This window comes from Centropristis striata, chromosome 8 (assembly GCF_030273125.1).
Source record: "Centropristis striata isolate RG_2023a ecotype Rhode Island chromosome 8, C.striata_1.0, whole genome shotgun sequence".
NCBI lineage: Eukaryota > Metazoa > Chordata > Actinopteri > Perciformes > Serranidae > Centropristis > Centropristis striata.
The window spans coordinates 5654739-5672965 of record NC_081524.1 but is presented as its reverse complement, the minus strand read 5'-3'; the positions used below and the strand labels follow the sequence as shown (position 1 = coordinate 5672965).

Sequence of the window (18227 nt, the reverse complement as noted above, 5' to 3'; positions counted from 1 at the left end):
TATATTTTTTAAAATTGACGTTAGGCTAAATGCACTTTTGATTTGGATGAATCTGTTTATAATAATAATAATAATAATAATAATAATAATAATAATAATAATAATAATAATAATAATACCTTTAAAAGCGTTCACAAAGTGCTTTGACAGAACAAGCATGGATAAAACTCCTGCAAAAATAAGAAACCAAGAAGAAATTAATAATAATAATAATAATAATAATAATAATAATAATACAAATAAAATAAAAATACACACACACACACACACACATATAGTCAGCACAACAAAATAAGTACGCTGAAGATATGCTTGATTTTCGCTTGCTGTGCGTTTAATTCTACACAATTTTACACCTACGCAGTGTGTAGGCCTCGGGAATTTAAAGCTGTTAAATTATTTTTTGCTAAAAACTATATTTATAAACATCTTATTCAGGATAACATTGCCGCAAACGAGCGTTGCCAACAGGCGGAACCAAAGGGAAAAGTTGGTAGCGGCTACGGCGACATAAAATTGTCGCACCACAGGAAACGGAAGTGTGTACTTTGAGCATAACAATTGAAGTTTGTAATCGCGACGTTTTTTGAGTTGGCTGTTGTTTTTATACGCTTTTGAGGCGACGGTGATGTCTGTTTAGTTCCCCAACGCTTGGACTATTAAAGATGACCAAAGAAAAGCGACACAGGAGAAGGGAATCTCCGGAGCGGGAGCCCAAAGTGAAGATAAAGCAGGAGAGAGTGAGCCCTGTAAGGCCACAGAGAGCACGCCGCTCCAGGTCCAGATCCAGCGGACACTCAAGTCCACAGCGGAGAAGAGCCAGCAGGTCTGTGTCGTCATCCATCGTTTAGCACGCTGCCACGTGTGTTTTTAGTCTTTTTACCCCTACAGACACAACAATCAGTTGGCTAATTGTGTTGTTGTATCCGCTAGCCTTTAGCATTAGAACTGCTAGCCCACATTAGCTCCATTTAAACGGTAATCATTTTGTAAATATTATCTAATAACTTGCCTCTACATGCTACCACTCGCTATTTATTCTATATTCTATATTTCTATGCCATTCAATTATTTATTCTTGTTGTGATATTTTATACCTTTTTATACCTCTATACATTATTGTCCTTAACTGTTTGTGTGTTGCAAGGTTATAATAGTTTTGGATTTTTCATTAGTTTTAGTTTTAATTTCGTTGTCAATTTTTGTTTTCAAATTAATTTAGTTTTAATGAGTTTTTAGAGTGAGTCTGCTCGTTTTAATTATTTTTTTTTTTTTTGGAAAATGCATAGTTTTAGTTTATTTTTTATTAGTTTTAGTATTATTATTATTATTATTATTAGTTTTTTGTAATGGGGTATTTGTTGGGTGCCAGATTCAATAAGGTCACAATAAATGTTGCCTTTATTTCCTTTGTCTTATCCATCTCAGCCCCAATGAGTTTATTAAGTCATAAAACTAGATAGATGAAATAGATTTCATCTCAACCAAAAAGCTTTACGTAAGAAAAAAGTTGACAAAGACGAAAACAAAGGACATTTTCACTATAATTGTATTTGTTGTTTTATTCACTATAGAGGCTGCACTCTGATATTGTTGTGCTATGTACAATGACAATAAATGCTGTTCTATTATATTGTATTCTAAATGTCTTTTTTTTTGTTTATAATAATTTAAGCGCTTATTTTTGTGTTGTTTGTGTAGGTCACCAGCCAGGACGCGGGACCGTTCGCCGGCTAGAAGAGAGACATCTCCCGCTGAAGGAGGCAGCAGATCACCAAGAAACAGAAGGAGTCGCAGTCCTCCCCATCGTGGTGCTGATGTCAAGATAAAACGGGTGATTAGGTCCTAAGTTATTAGAAATATGGCTTAAATAAAGTGTCAATGGGGTAGTTCACTGTTTCAGTGGCATATGTTATAGGACTTCTTTCATGCTATATGCCACTTAAAAAGTGGATGTAAACACATGTCAGAATAGTTTTTTATTGCCAATTAGGCTTTCACATACAAGTAATTTGCTGTGGTCTATTGGTGCTTAAGAACAAACAAACAAACAAAGTAAAATATAGATATACAATTAGAGATGTTCCGATACCATTTTTTCCCTCCCGATTCCGATACTTGTGCTGTGGGTATCGGCTGATACCGAGTACTGATCCTATACCAGTATGTATGTTATAAAAAAAATATCATACTGCACCTGCATGACTGTGATATGATTATCATTGTGGTAAGGCCTGGCTCAGGTTAAAGCCTTTGAAAAACATGAATAAATACATGAAGATTCAAGCCATTTATTTTTACATTTACTTTTAAATAAAACAGTAGCCCTAAACAAAACTGTAGTGCAACAGCAACTTAAATAAATAAGTCTGGGGGCATACTCCCCCGGAGAACAATTTTGCCCTAACGGCCTAAATTTGGTGCCTCTCGCACATTCTAATGCCACTATTCCATCTTTATCATTGCATATTTTAGAGAATTATTGTAAAGGAGAATAAGGGTTTTTCTATGTTTTGTCTAAGGCATTTTATTTTGACAATCTTCATGTAAATTCTGTGGTGGACTCTGCTAACACATCCATGTGCTCTTATTTTGAAAGCTACAGGTGTTTGCTTTTATTTTGAAGGCGGGTCTAACACTTTCTTACCGTAATGCCGTACGGTGTGTTTGATTTACACTCAAAGTCAGAACACGTGTGTGTCTATTTTGTGTCTGTTTTTTTCATAATCAATTCCTCCTCGTCCCTCTAAAACAGCAGCTGCAGGTTGCAGCGCAGCGCCACTGTTTTAAGAGCAGCGAAGAAGAACTGTGCCAGAGCTTAACGGAGCAAACCAGTAAATAGATTACTAATTTAATACATTACATGGTATCGGATTAATGCCTGGACTCCAGTACTCGCTGATACCGATGTCAGCATTTTCGGCGGTATCGGAGCAATTTCCGATACTGGTATCGGAATTGGAACAACTCTATATACAATACAAAAATAATACAATATGATGCCTGTGCATAACTGCAGTTGTCGAAGTTTGTCTTGGACTAATGTAGTAATCATTAACTGTCTTGACCAAAAAAAAAACAAATTCTCAGGAGCGAGAGGAGCATCGGGCTGGTGGCGATGAGCGGAGGAGAAGAAACGAGCAGCCGGAGGAGAGGCGGAGCAGGTGGGAATCAGACCGACCGCGGGAGAGAGACCAAGGCAGAGAGAGACACAGGGAGCGAGGCGCCCTCGGCTCCCAACAAGCCGAGAGACAGCAGCACGACGAGCGGCGCCGAGAAAACCGCCAGCGGCGCGAAGACAACCAAGAGCAGGACTTTGGACAGTCTGAAGACGGGAATGATGAACCACCTGCTGAGAAAGAGAAGCCCAACTTCGGACTGTCGGGCGCTCTGACAGAAGATACAAACACATTCCGCGGCGTGGTGATCAAGTACAACGAGCCACCCGAGGCGCGTATTCCCAAGCGCAGATGGCGACTGTACCCTTTCAAGAATGATGAACCCCTCCCAGTCATGTACATCCACAGACAGAGTGCCTATTTGTTGGGGCGGCAGAGGAAAATTGCTGATATTCCCATCGACCACCCATCCTGCTCCAAGCAGCATGCAGTATTCCAGTACAGGTAAGAATAGACTATGGTTGTTTATTGTTTATTGAATGGATCCCCAATAGCTGACGCCTTGGCGACTGCTAGTCTTCCTGGGGTCTCTAAAAAGACATACAACATGACATACGAACAACATAAACAAAAACAGTCCATACAAGAAAAACAATAACAAACAAGATTAATATATACATGTAATACTGTAAAAAAAATGTATACTGTAAAAATCGTTAATTCAGATGTCTATGGTGTGAATATCAGCAGTATACACTTATAATCTATCATTTCATTAGAGAATTACTTTGCTATGCTTTAGAAATCCTCTTTTGCTATCACCTGTTTTCCGGGCGGCGTCTGTGGTGTGTTCAGGGTTCCTTGAAAAAGACAAAACACTCTTTTTCTGACTTGTTTTTCTCATAAATCTGCTACTTTTTTTCTTGTAGATTTGCCACTTTTTTCTCATAAATCTATCACTTTTTTCCCGCAATTTTGCCACTTTAAGTCTTGTAAATCTGTGACTTTTTTTCTCGTAGATTTGCCACTTTTTTTCTCGTAGATTTGCCACTTTTTTTTTCTCGTAGATTTGCCACTTTTTTCTTGTGAATCTGTGACTTTTCCCCTGCAAATTTGCCACTTTAAATCTTGTATATCTGCGTCTTTTTTTCTCCTAGATTTGCCACTTTAATCTCATAAATTTGAGTTTTTTTCTCGAAATATTACCACCCTTCCATTATTTAGCCATTTGAAAAAATGGCTAAATAATTTGCTGAGCCTTTCAATAGAGAAAAGTAAAAAAAAACAATAAATAGCTATTTGACAACATTTCTTTATCACACCAAGCATTGTTTTCAGCATTTAGCGTTCTGTAAAAAAGTATAAGTACAATATTGGTGCATGTTCAAAAACTTTTTTTGCTGCATGAGTAACACATGTATACCTGTCTGTCTTTATCTCCGTAGACTGATGGAGTTTACACGTAAAGACGGCACCTCCGGCCGCAGGGTGAGGCCTTACATCATCGACCTGGGCTCCGGCAACGGCACCTACCTGAACAACCAGCGCATCGAGGCCCAGCGCTACTACGAGCTCAAAGAAAAGGACGTGATCAAGTTCGGCTTCAGCAGCCGCGAGTACGTCCTCCTGCACGAGTTCTCAGACACCAGCGAGGTGGACGCCAAGATGCAGGAGGAGGAGGAAGAAGACGAGGGCCTCGACGAGTAAAATCGCGCCCACGAACTGTATCGCCCCGAGTTAATTTAGATTAGGCAACATCACCATCACTGTTCAACAAATAGCCGTTTCAGCAAGGAACGGAACAATGAACTGAAGTGGTAAACGTGGGACTTTCTAATATAACGGAACAAAGGCTGGTTTGTATATTCTGTAAGTACCGAACTATTGCTTAAACCTGCCACAACTGTCTCAAAGAAGACTTCCTATTCTCAGGTTGTTTGTGTAATGTCTGTGTGATGAACGACTCATCTCCCATCTGACAGTCCTCACAATACAAAGTGCTCAGTGCCAGATGAAGATATCTTGCTCAACACAATAGTTTAATTATATATTTTTGGATCACAGCACTGAGTACATAGTTTAGCAGAAAGAACTAATGTCTCGTCTCTGTCCGGGCCGTACGTGTCGATGTACAATACGTGGAATGTGAACTCTGGATTCATGTCTAATAAGCTTATCGCTTATTGTCGGAGTAAAACTTTACAGACATTGTAATGTCGTTGCCTTTTTGCTTTGTAGTGCAGGGAAAACTAGTCGATGCTGTTGTGTGTTTCCTTGCACCAACGCTGTGTGTATTTACAGACTTCCTCTTTTTATTTTTGTCTCTTCTGAAGCCAACAGCATTCATAGTTAATTTCCATTCATGTACTGTTAATAAAGACAGTGAAAATTTGGCTTGTCTGAGTTTTAATGAAGGTAGCTTATCAGAGCTGTCTACTTTTTTAAGGGGATTCTTTTACACATTTCTATTAGATATGATGATCAAACATGAAGATTACGCAATTTTTTTTTGCATTGACAGTGATTGTTTGCTAAAAATATCTATTAATAATTTCATACATATCTCATATATGTTTTAGCCGAGTCTGGGCTCGAATTAGAAGCCTAACCTTTACTCATACTGTAAGCCAGCGTTCCCACACGTCCCGGAAAACCTGGAAAATGATTGACCAATTTACCAGTCAAATATCCTGGAAATTATTAAGTTATCCTGAAAAATTATATTTCTTCCCTCTGCCTTGTGAGCATTTTTATTTCCACTGCTGTTAGCATAAATTAATGTGATTTAACATCACAATCAGTCAATTTGACTCTGTCTTTGTTGTCATTATGCTGGATAATGAAATATACATGTACATGTTAATAAATAAAAAGTATTGCATATTAAGGCACACATTTAATAAAAATAAAAATAGGACAAAATTATATATACAGGTATGGATATAGGGTGGCTGGGGTGAGAAAATAAGGTGCAATGTGTGTGTGTGTGTGTGTGTTCTTGTACTTCCTACATAGTGAGGACCGGGACACGTTTTTAACCAACAGAGTGAGGACATTTTCGCAAAGTCAGGACATTTCTTGAGATTACAGACTTTGTTTTAAGGGTTCAGGTTACAATAGGTTTATGTTTAAAAAAAGATAATTAACTAACTGAAATTGTATTGTGTGGTTACAAAACTAACTAATACTGACTAAAGTTATAGTGAAAATGTCCTTCGTTTTCGTCTTTGCCAACTTTATTCATACATAATGAAGATGGATCAGACAAAGGAAATAAAGGCAAAATTTACTGTGACCTCTTTTAATCTCCCACCCAACAAATACCCCATTACAAAAAACTAAAACTAATAAAAACTTAACTAAAACTATTGAAAAATTCAAAACTATTATAACCTTGCAAGGGAATTTACTATTCCAATGAGGGCCCTCACAAAGATGGAAGTACAAGAATGTGTGTGAGTCTGTGATTGTGTAACTTTTAAACAAATCAAATGCAATTCAAAGGTCTTAACAGGTTGGTCAAACAATAAAAAATGGGCAGTAATAGAAAATGTTTGTGTTGCCCTGTTATTACAGGAGTGAGTGACAATATCAGGAAGACTAGAAACTATTAGGTAGATGCAAGTTACAACTGTACAAAAGAACAGTTCCAAAGAATGAGCGGTACAGGGGAATGTTTTAGTGTATGACATGATAATTCGTCTCTGTAGCGGCTGGAAAAGTCCTGGAATATAATTTCAGGTTAGGAGTGGGAATATCAGAAGAATTTGGCCTTAAATATTTGTCCGGCAAGTTTAAGTTCCCTGCTGCTGAGCTAAATTTCTTGGTGCCCACTGACTTTACTTTATGTTTTGGGTTTTAAGGGCGTTCTCTAATTTATAAGGTTTTAGATGAAACTCACAAAATAGAAACATAGCAACAGGATTCACATTCCTCCTGCAGCCTGTCCCATAACGCCTGTTTACCAAATAATCCAGGCTTATTTTGGTTCGTCTTGACTCATTCTCAGTTGATTCATTTCCATAAAAAGCTTATTCAACATGATTTATGCTCAGTTACAATGGAAATTATGTTGAATTTACTCAATCAACTGAAAATGAGTCAGATGATTTAAAATAAGCCAGGCTTATTTTTGGTAAACTTGCCTTATGGAACAGTCTCTGGTGGCTGAATATCCTTTTAAAACTTTAATTTTAATGTGGTGTGTTAAAGACACAAAATGACCAAAAACGACACAAAATTAGAAGACAAAATGACCAAATTAAAACACAGAAGAAGATACAAAATTACTGAAAAAAAGACACAGCAAAAGACACACAAAATGACCGAAATTGTTCCGCTAAACACATCAGACACGAATAAAATAGAGTCCCACTAGAATAAAAACCAGAGTTGATGACAGGATCACACACAATCACAATATCACATTTATGTTGGTTTTTCTTTGTTTCTTTTTGGTTCAAAATGTTGATCCAGTAAGTCAGAATAAAACATCAATTGTTATCAGGTCATATAGGTGAGGTTGTGCTGAAAAAAAAAAGACCAACATGGCATTTAAACATGTTTTAAGTTGTTTATACAGGCAGGATGAAAAGGATTCAGAAATGGACAAAATAGCCCAAAAAGACTCCATAGAGTTAAGACCTCATCAGTGATGTTGATGGCTAATGGCAGTCTGTGGCCCAGAGGTTAGGAATCGGGCTGGAGAGTCGCGGGTTCGAATCCCGGTACTGACAGGTCAAGGACTGAAGTGCCCTTGAGCAAGGCACCTAACCCCCTGCAGGGCTCCCCGGGCGCAGTAATGTGCTGCCCACTGCTCCTTGCATGATGTGTTTACTTGTGTTTAAAAAAAAAGGATGGGTTAAATGCAGAGGTTGAATTTCCCCATTGTGGGATTAATAAAGTAATTAATCTTAATCTTAATCTTAATTTAGATTTGGTAGGCTGTGTTCTTCTTCATCATGAGGCTCAAAATAAGGTTTGCTGCTCCATTGCAACATTTTTTCATCCTTTTTTTTGCCAACAATGGCTCTCCTGTTAGAATTAGTAGGAAAAAGTGTCTCATAAGTGCCATTGAGGTTGGTACACAACGCTTTTCTTTTTTTTTTTTTTTACAATTTGGGAAATTTTGTGTCTTTTTTTGTCATTTTGTGTCCTTTTTTGGTAATTTTGTGTCTTTTGTTGTGTCTTTTTTTTTCTTTAGTATTTTTGTGTCTTCTTCTGTGTTTCTATTTGGACATTTTGTGTCTTTTTTTGGTCATTTTGTGTCTTGTTTGGTCATTTTGTGTCTTTTTTGGCCATTTTGTGTCTTTTTTTGGTCATTTTGTGTCATTTTGTCTTTTTTTCGTCATTTTGTGTCTTTTTTTAGGTAATTTTGTCTCATTTTATGTCTTTTTTTAGTCATTTTGTGTCTTTATTTTGTCATTCTGTGTCTTTTTTCCGTCAAATGCCAACCTCCAGATCCGTTTTCATGACTTTAGCTGGATATCAGTTTCTCTCAGCAGAGGTCATGAGAGAGCAGCTCGGTGTTGCGTTCAGTGTCAGGCTGAAGGAGTCAGGGGGAGGAGAGGAGGGCGGGTCGAGTGGAGAGGAGGACCGGGAATGAGCGTGGATCTGTGGTGAACAGGGGCGGCGGCACACCTGGGGAATAACCAGAACAGGCAACCGTGCTGAGTGGCGTTTTTCTAATGGAAGGAGTCTCCACCGGGGACATGCATTGACTCTCTGCTGCGAAAATAAGACAGAAAATGTACACGACGGAGCGCAGGCGGATGAGCCTGCAGAGGAAAGACCCGGTCCGGGTGTCAGCTGGAAGTTTGTGGCAGGACTCTCTGGCTATGGAGCTGAGCGCAAACGGCTCGGGTAAACAGATCGTGTCTCCACGTAGCCGGACCAGAGCCGTGTCCGTGGCATACATAGTGAACGAGGACGCGTCGGTGCCGCAGACTGAGGAGAACTTGTCCCTGAAGTGTCTGAAGGAAGCCTGCGCGGACGCACACGCCGTCTTCAAAACAATCTCCTTTGAGAGAATATCCATGGGCACCACGGATATCCTGGATAGTTTCTACAATGCAGGCAAGTGGAGGCATGCTGGCTGCAGGGCTGGATGACACATAGACGCAAGACTTTACGCCAGTTACGCAAACTAAACCGTCCTGATTAAATTTCCCCCCGCAGATGTAGCAGTGGTGGAGATGAGCGACTCTTTCTGCCAGCCGTCTCTCTTCTATCACCTGGGAGTGAGAGAAAGTTTCAGCATGACCAATAACACCATCCTGTACTGTTACAAGCAGGATAGTGATCTACAGGCTGTCAAGGTAACTCACATCACCCTGTTTATTAACCTATTATTAAATAATGTCATATTCAAACCGGAGATCACAAACTGCATCAGGGCCACAAAAGTTGGCCAGGGTGTATGAAATAGTTGTGATCATTGCAGTAATTATAAAATTAAAACTTATGCACTGTGCAGAATATGAGTCAGTGCCATATAAGTCAGTGGTTCCCAAACTGGGGGGCGTGACCCCTAGGGGGCCCCCAGGGTTATAAGGGGATTGGGGGTGTGGCAAGGCTAAATCGAATACTTTATTTTTGGATAGGGACAGTGCACATTAATGAACATTGATAAACATCTTTGCAAATATGCCGGATTATAGCAAGGCTGCTAGTTTGCATCCGTAGTCTCTAAAAAAATTAAAAATAAATACAAATACAAATATAAAAGACAGCAAGTACATAGGTAAGATACAAATAGTGGAGACAACAACACAAGACAACACATTCCAGACCAGACAGGATATAACTATGCAATAAAAGGTAATGTTCCAGTCGTCTCAAGTCCAGTTAGTGGTCACACTTTTGATGTGAATCGAAATAATTTAATTGTTTTCCAATGCTGGTAAAAGCTAAATCAGATCATGACTCTACTATAGATATTACAAATACAAAAAATATAAACCATTCTTGCTTGTTGTGTGTGTGTGTGTGTGTGTTCCAGTAGAAAAACTTTGGGGACCACTGATTTAAACTCACTTAAAACTGATATCAGTAGGACCTTGAGGAAAGTCCTGCATGGTTATCTAATCTGAGGCCCCTATTTTAAAGAGAGACCAAGTTTTGCCAGCATGCTCTCTAGGTCTCTATGCTGAATGTGATTAAAATGCTCTGTTTGTTCCAGAGTTTGCATTGTACTTAATGAGATTAATCGGAAATATTAATTAATTGCAGCCATAGCTAATAGTCCCTATTGGCTCCATCATGTCAGTTGCATTATTGTTTTCTTGACTAATAGATAAATGGCACTGAAAAATGCCACTATTTCCCATATGTAAAGGTGACATTCTTCAAATTCCTTGTTCTGTCTGAACAATGGTAGAAAAACTAAAGATTTGCAAACATGCAAAACAGAGAAACTGAAGATTTACGAACATGCAAAACAGAGAAAAGCTCTTAATAGAATATTTTAAGATTGTATTTTGGTTAAGGCAATATTATGCATGTGGTGAATGCACTGCAAAAAAGGTGTGTCTAAAACAAGATATAAACACTAAATCTGAGGGAAATGATCTTGCTGCATGAACAGATAATTTACCTTGACAAGATTTCTTAAATTAAGATTATTAAATCTAGAAATAAGCATGTTGAACGCTTAAAATAAGAAATTAACTCTTAAAACAAAATAAATTAAAGCTGCAAGCAGTGATGAACTGACCCGAGCAGAGTGACCTGATGATTAATTGTTTCTTACCAAGATAAAAAAACTTAAGTTTTAGAAGTGTTAGATAATTGATCTTGTTTTAAGAGTTTTTATTTTAAGTGTTCAACATGCTTATTTCTAGATTTAACAATCTTAATTTAAGAAATCTTGTCAAATTAAATTATCTGTCCATGCAGCAATATAATTTCCATCAGATTTAGTGTTTTTATCTTGTTGTTAGACGTACCTTTTTTGCTGTGTGCCAAAGATAATTTAAAAAAATGTAGTCATTCAAGTTTAACTAAAATGAAGCATTAACCCTTTATGGGGCGAAGAACCATATTTGGTAACTTCAGCTGATATCCAAAATAAAAAATAAAAATATTTAGAGAAAAAAGTTGCAAACTTAAAGTGATTAAAGTGGCAAATCTACAAGAAAAAAAGTTGCAGTCTTTTTTTTGGTCATTTAGTTTCTTTTTAAGTAATTTATTTTTTTCTGTCATTTTGTGTCTTTTCTGTCTTTTGTGTATTTTTTAAATCATTTTTTGTCTTTTTTAAATAATTTTGTGTCTTTTTTTATCATTTTGTTTCTTTTTCAGTAATTTACTTATTTGTGTCATTTTGTGTCTTTTTCTGTCAATTTTTTGTCTTTTTTTGAGTCATTTTGTGTCTTTTTGTTTCTTTTTAAGTAATTTAGTTTTTTGTGTCATTTTGTGTCTTTTTCTGTCATTTTGTGTCTTTTTTAAGTAACTTAGTGTTTTTTCAGTCATTTTGTGTCTTTTTTTTGTAATCGCATCTCTTTTTTTTGGTCATTTTTTCTCGTAGATTTGCCACTTTAATCTCCTAAATTTATGTCCCAAAATATTATCCCCCTCCCCCGGGTCCGTATGTTGTTTTTTTTACACAATCTGGCTGTATGTAATATCCTCCAACATTCTCTAGGGTTGAAATTAGGAATTTGCAAGTATTTCAATGAGTGCCCTATTAAGGGTTAAGAGCAAAAACAACATGCAACTGCTGCCTCAGCTCCAGTGAAGCCATGCAAAGTCAACAAATGTGTGTGTGTCCCTGTGTGATTCATGTTTTCTCTTCCTCCAGGAGCAGTGTGGAAGCTACACGTTCATCCCTTACGTGGTGTCTCCTCAGGGCAAAGTGTTTGCCTGCGACGCTACAATAATGACGGGTATTAAAGAGTTGATGCAGCCCAGTTTCCAGCTGGAGCCTCTGCTGACGCCGCTGGTGGACAGACTGGTGCATCTGCTCAACAATGTTCACGTTCAGTCCAGGTCAGACATGACAACAGCAGCGCTTTGTTCGCCGTCATGAGCTCTGCAGAAAACACATTTCAAATGAATTCGCCCATGACTACTAAGTCTAAATTAACAGAATGCAACGAGAATCCAAGTGCAAATCAGAGGCTGGAAACCAGGGGTCTCAAACTCGCTGAGTTTTATATGAATGGCACTTTACCGTGTTGTGTGTAGAAGGTGCCTTTAATTACTTTTCTTTGTAATTTTGTGTCTTTTTTTGGTAATTTTGCGTGTTTTTTTGCAATTTTGTGTCTTTTTTTGCAATTTTGTGTCTTTTTTTTAAATAATTTTGTGTCGTTTTTGGGTCATTTTGTGTCTTTTTTTTTGGGTCATTTTGTGTCTTTTTGTAATTAATTTTGTGTCTTTTTTGGTAATTCTGTGTATTTTTTGTTCACTTTGTGTCTTTTTTGGTAATTTTGTGTATTTTTTGTTCACTTTGTGTCTTTTTTGTCATTTTGTGTCTTTTTTTAAGTAATTTAGTTTTTTTCTGTCATTTTGTGTCTTTTTTTTAGTAATTTTGTGTCTTTTTTTTGTGTCATTTTGATACTGCCTCCAGCGCGCCCCAGGTAATTTGAGTTTGAGATCCCTACTGTAAACCAAAGAAATTTTTCAGGAGATTGCAAATCAGAGTTTTATATGAATGGCACTTTACCGTGTTGTGTGTGGAAGGTCCCTTTATTTACAATTTTTTTGGTAATTTTGTGTCTCTTTTTAGTAATTTTGTGTCTATTTTTGGTCATTTTGTGTCGTTTTTAAATATTGTTGTCTTTTTTTTTGTCATTTTGTGTCGTTTTTAAACAATTTTGTTTTTTATTTTGTAATTTTGTGTCTTTTTTGGGTCATTTTGTGTCTTTTTCAAAATAATTTTGTGTCTTTTTTTGTGTCATTTTGTTCAGTCCAGGTCAGACATGAGCAAACAGCAGGGCTTTGTTCACCGTCATGTGCTCTGCAGAAAACAAATTTCAAATTAATTTGCTCATGCTGTGACTCACAGCTTCCTTCACGTCTGACTTCACTTCAGTAATAGGTGATTGTGAAAGCGTGGAAGTTTCTGACTCGTCTGCTCTTTGTGCCGACAGCGAGTACTTCCGGGAGTCGATCAGGCACGAGATCCGGATGGCTCGGGAACGCTTCAGCGGCAAAGCCCTGAGTGAGGAGCTGAGCCGCATCCAGAAACGTCTGGACAGCGTGGAGCTGCTGACGCCTGATATAGTCATGAACCTGCTGCTGTCCTACAGGGACATCCAGGTGTGTCTTCATGTGTGTGTGCATCTGTGTGCATGTGAGTAAAATGTCTAGGACAGGGGTCGGCCCAACCTTTAGCAAGTTTATTTAGCAAGTCAATACAATATAATACAATACAATAAATCTTTATTATCCACCATGGTGGAAATTTGCCTTCAGCTCACCGTAAAGAAACAGAATAAAACACCCAAAAATCTTACAGGTGCATCTCAATAAATTAGAATATCATCGAAAAGTTTATTTATGTCAGTAATTCAATTCAAAAAGTGGAAATAACACATTATATAGATTCATTACACACAGAATGAAACATTTCATTAAAAACATACAGCAGTTGAAAATGCAGTTAAAACATAGAATAAGAGAAGAAAAAGACAATTAAGAGCAGTTCAAAGTTAGTGTATCACTTATGTTGAGTTGAGGAGGCGAGTAGTGTTGGGGATAAAAGATTTTTTAACCCTTTGATGCACAACATATAAACACCTTCTAATGTACAACATGGGTAAAAAATGACGCACATTCATTTCCCATGTTATTTAATGCTGCTGTGTGTTTGAATATCTTTTTTATTACAACATATCATTATATCCATTTTTCCTTTCACACTTTATGAAGGAACATTTTTTTTGTATTACATCAAGTTTACACACACGGGTCAAAAATGACCTTGTGCTTTAGAAGCGTAGTGATACAAAAAGTGACTAAATTAACAATTTGAGTAAATGTGTAACTATGTTTGTCTACCAGATTACATTGGAAAATTACATATTTTAACATTTGAGACTTATTAGAGCCACCAAATAATAATTTACATTGGAAAAACACCAATTTAACAAAATTGGATAGTTATGTTTTGAATTAATGACAACATGTAAACACCTTCTAATGCACAACATGGGTCAAAAATCACCTTGTGCATTAGAAGCGTAGTGATAAAAAAAAGGGTTTTTATTGAAAAAGTAAGAAATGAAAAAAAAATTAGGATGTATGATGATCAAAAACAAGTTATTTGAGGAAAACCTGCAATACTGAATGATGAAATTAATTTATTGCAAAGATATAGAATATAAAAACTTAGTCGGGTCACTTTAGACCCATGTTGTGCATCAAAGGGTGAAAGGCTCCCTTAGCTAGTGGGACCCTTTAACGTCTCCCGGACTTCAGGAGCTTGAATCGGTTGGTTAGGGGGTGGGAGCGATCTGCTGTAATGCTCCTGGCCTTCCTCATTGTCCTCTCTGTGTAAATTTCTGTTTGTGACTTTTGGGGTCGTCCCACTGTTTTGCTTGTCCTCGACACAATTTTGTGTCTGATTTTTCAAACCAGACAGGAAGATGGAAGGTGAGCACACTCTCTACATGTGTGGTGTACACCAATTCTAAAAATCTTTTACTAACTGAAGTCGGTCAAAATAAGAGGAAAAAAAAGTCAGAATGGAGCCACAAACCTTATTTTGAGCCTTAGAATGAACAATAAACAGTCTACTAAGTCTAAATTAACATTAATAATAGGTCGTAATGAGCATTTATTTATAAGATTTTGTCAGAATGCAACGAGGATCCAAGTGCAAATCAGAGGCTGTAAACCAGGGGTTTCAAACTCGCAGCCCGCAGGCCAATTGCGGCCCTCGTGACGATATTTTGTGGCCCTCACCTTGATATGAAAGTTTAATGTGAGTTTTAGATGAATGGCACTTTACCGTGTTGTGTGTGGAAGGTCCCTTTAATGATATTGATATTCTAATTTATTGAGATGCACCTGTATATTAGATTTATACAAGGGTTTTTCAACTAATGGTTAATAGACTAAACTTTACACACAGAATATGTGCATTTCTTGCTTGGCATGGAGCATGAAAATGTGTGTTTCTTTATGAAAATGTTAATGTAAACAACCTTAACCAAAAGCCAGGATCAGATTGTTGAATGAAGTGTTCCATATCAGGGTAGAAAGAAAAAAATTACCATTGTGATTTTAGCAATAAATATTGTAATAGTGTAAATTATTAAATGTCATCAGATGCTAGCACTGTAAATAATACATTGTAATCCTGCACCTTCTTTCCTCAGGACTACGATGCCATAATCAAACTGGTGGAGACTCTGAATGAGCTGCCCATGTGTCTGGTAGCAAAGCATCAGAATATCAAGTTTAACTACATATTTGCTTTAAACAGGTACTCAGGTTGCTCCTACTCTTTAACAAGTTAATACTAATAATTAAAATGTTATCACCTTTCTATTATCTTAGTGTGTTTGTGCCGTTCTCATCCTGTCGCCTTTATTTACAGTCATGGAAAAAATTATTAGGCCCTTGTTTTCTTCAATTTCTTGTTCATTTTAATGTCTGCTACAACTAAAGGTACATTTGTTTGGACAAATATAATGATAACAACAAAAATAGCTCATAAGAGTTTAATTTAAGAGCTGATATCTAGACATTTATCATGGTTTTCTTGATAATGATTTTGGTTATTATCAAGAAAAAAATCGAAAATGGCTAAATATCAGCTCTTAAATTAAACTAAATTAAGCTATTTTTTAGCTAAACTGTAAATAATCGCTGTGAAATCTACAATTATTTACTGTATTATTCACAGTTCATCACTGTTTGATTTTTACAGTATAGTGCTGTATAGTTTACAATAAAAATCGGTCCTTGTGACAAAATTACAGTAGTCAAATGCATTACTGTGGAAAAAAACTCAGTAGACAGTATGAAAAGTAAAGTAGACTACTGTATTTTTCCATTTTTAAAAATTATTTTTATCAGAATCAGTCCTATACAAATGATGTGTAGGAAATCAATTGTAAAACCGTAAATGTATTAATGTTATTTTCTTTAGTGAATAGAGTAATTGCAATTACTAGTTATTTCTATAAAAAATAATGATGAAATTATTATCAAATTAACAACATTGTTTACTGTGGCATATTGCCATATACAATACCATTAAAAATCACAATGTTTAACAGTTTTTGTTATTCTTACAGTAAACATCAGTTCTGTAAACAAAACAAAAAAAAAAATCAGTGTTTAATTGTTTTTTATTTTACAGCAAAGAAACCAGTATTGTAAATAAAACTAAAATCACAGTGTTTGTTTTTTTATTTTACAGTATAAAAAAACAGTACTGTAAATAAAAATACAGTAGTTCTAATGTAAATAATAATTACAGTGAGTTACTTGTTAATTGCTGCCAATAAGTTACTGTAAAAATCACAGTAAGTTCTTTACAATGTATTTTTTGTTGTTATCATTGTATTTGTCCAAACAAATGTAGCTTTAGTTGTACTAAACATTAAAATGAACAAGAAATTGAAGAAAACAAGGGTGGTCTAATATTTTTTTCCATGACTTACCTTGTTTGTATGCAAGTTATAAATGGTTTTCTTCCTGCTGCCTCACTGCTGATATGAATAAATCTTCCCACACCAGGAGGAATCACCCCGGAGATCGTGCAAGGGCTTTGGAGACAATCCTGCCTATTGTGGAGTCGGGGGTGAAGGTGGCGTCAGACGTGTTCTGCCTGTGTGGACGAATCTACAAAGACATGTTCATGAGCTCTGGCTTCAAGGACGAGCGCAGCAGAGACCAGGCCTGCTACTGGTACTACTGCATCATGTTGCATTATTATTATTTCTTACACTACAGGCCAAAAGTTTGGAAGCAAGATCAAATTTGTACAAAAAAAAGATCATAGCTTCATTGATATACTTTGCAACTAGGGCCGGGACTTTAACGCGTTAATTAAGATGAAGTAATTACACAAAAATGAACGCGTTAAAAAAATTGAAGCATTTTAATCGCACTTATTTTTGCACCGCGGAACGTTTCTCACTGGATGAGTTTCAGGCGGACCGATTATACTGGAGCACCAACTAGCGTTGATGAGTTGAGACAACAACAAACCACAGTGAACATGAAGGAAGAAGCTGATGAGACCTTTGGTTGGCCCCGTGGATGATGGGACATTTAGCTACTAAAAACCAACGGAGCAGCTAGCGGCTAGCGTGGTAGCTAGCGTGGATTGTGTTTTACTTCAAAAACCAAAGTATTCTAGTTTCCAGAAGGTCTACCTACCTATAGGCTACCTGGATTTATGAAATGTACTATATTTCTAAATATGATATTGCTACACTTAATGGCAAAAATTGCATTGGTCTGTTGGACTTGAACAAAAATAAACAATATTTTTGTTGCTTAATCTTATGTATTCAGTCATTATTCAATGATATACTAAAAATCCATGTGAAAAAAATTACTTCTCATTGTTCTCAGGTCAAATATTTATATGCGATTAAAATGCGATTAATTTCGATTAATTAATTACAAAGCCTAATTAATTAGATTAATTTTTTTATTCGAGTCCTGGCCCTATTTGCAACAAAATAAACATGATTATTATATAAAGAGTCACATTTAAACTTCAGGTTTTTGTGTTTTCCTTGCTTAGACTTTGCTTTTTTCAACAGCATGGTATATACGAGGCATTCGTTTACATTTGTAGGCAAACTTTCAAAAGCCAGAGAACTAAAGTGAATAATGCAAATGTGTTTTCATTTCATTTTTCATTTAATTCGTTTTTTTTACTTTTGCACTGAAGTTGTGACTCCTGCAAATCTTCCTAACCCTAAAACTAAGCCCTTCTTCTCTTTTGTTTTACATTTGTTCAGTAATGGTCTGGTAACATCAATGTATACTTAAAGGGAAATTGAGGAAAATGGTTCAATTCAATGAAACTAGTCTGATCATGCAGTAAATGCATCCAAAAATCCAAAGAATTCATACCTTTTTATTAAAAAAGTCATTGTGAACGGCAAATTGAAGATTTTTGGTCTGTATTGTCATTGCTTC

The 18227-nt window shown here is 36.5% G+C and overlaps 2 protein-coding genes across 2 annotated transcripts in view; both read left to right on the top strand.

Annotated features, from left to right (window-relative positions):
* Positions 1–476: 476 nt before the first annotated feature.
* Positions 477–5512, top strand: snip1 (Smad nuclear interacting protein). The gene is made up of 4 exons (XM_059338560.1): positions 477–826; positions 1702–1834; positions 3091–3623; positions 4565–5512. Exons 1-4 carry the CDS (start codon positions 666–668, stop codon positions 4824–4826), a joined length of 1089 nt encoding a protein of 362 aa, XP_059194543.1. The 5' UTR covers positions 477–665; the 3' UTR covers positions 4827–5512.
* A 3220-nt stretch (positions 5513–8732) lies between these two features.
* si:ch211-1i11.3 (mitogen-activated protein kinase kinase kinase 5) overlaps positions 8733–18227 on the top strand; it is a 47217-nt gene continuing 37722 nt past the window's right edge. The window contains exons 1-6 of the mRNA XM_059338546.1: positions 8733–9194; positions 9297–9436; positions 11917–12104; positions 13208–13376; positions 15440–15546; positions 16809–16979. Of these exons, the coding sequence (XP_059194529.1) occupies positions 8867–9194; positions 9297–9436; positions 11917–12104; positions 13208–13376; positions 15440–15546; positions 16809–16979 (1103 nt within the window). The 5' untranslated portion in view covers positions 8733–8866. The remainder of the gene's footprint in view (positions 9195–9296; positions 9437–11916; positions 12105–13207; positions 13377–15439; positions 15547–16808; positions 16980–18227) is intronic.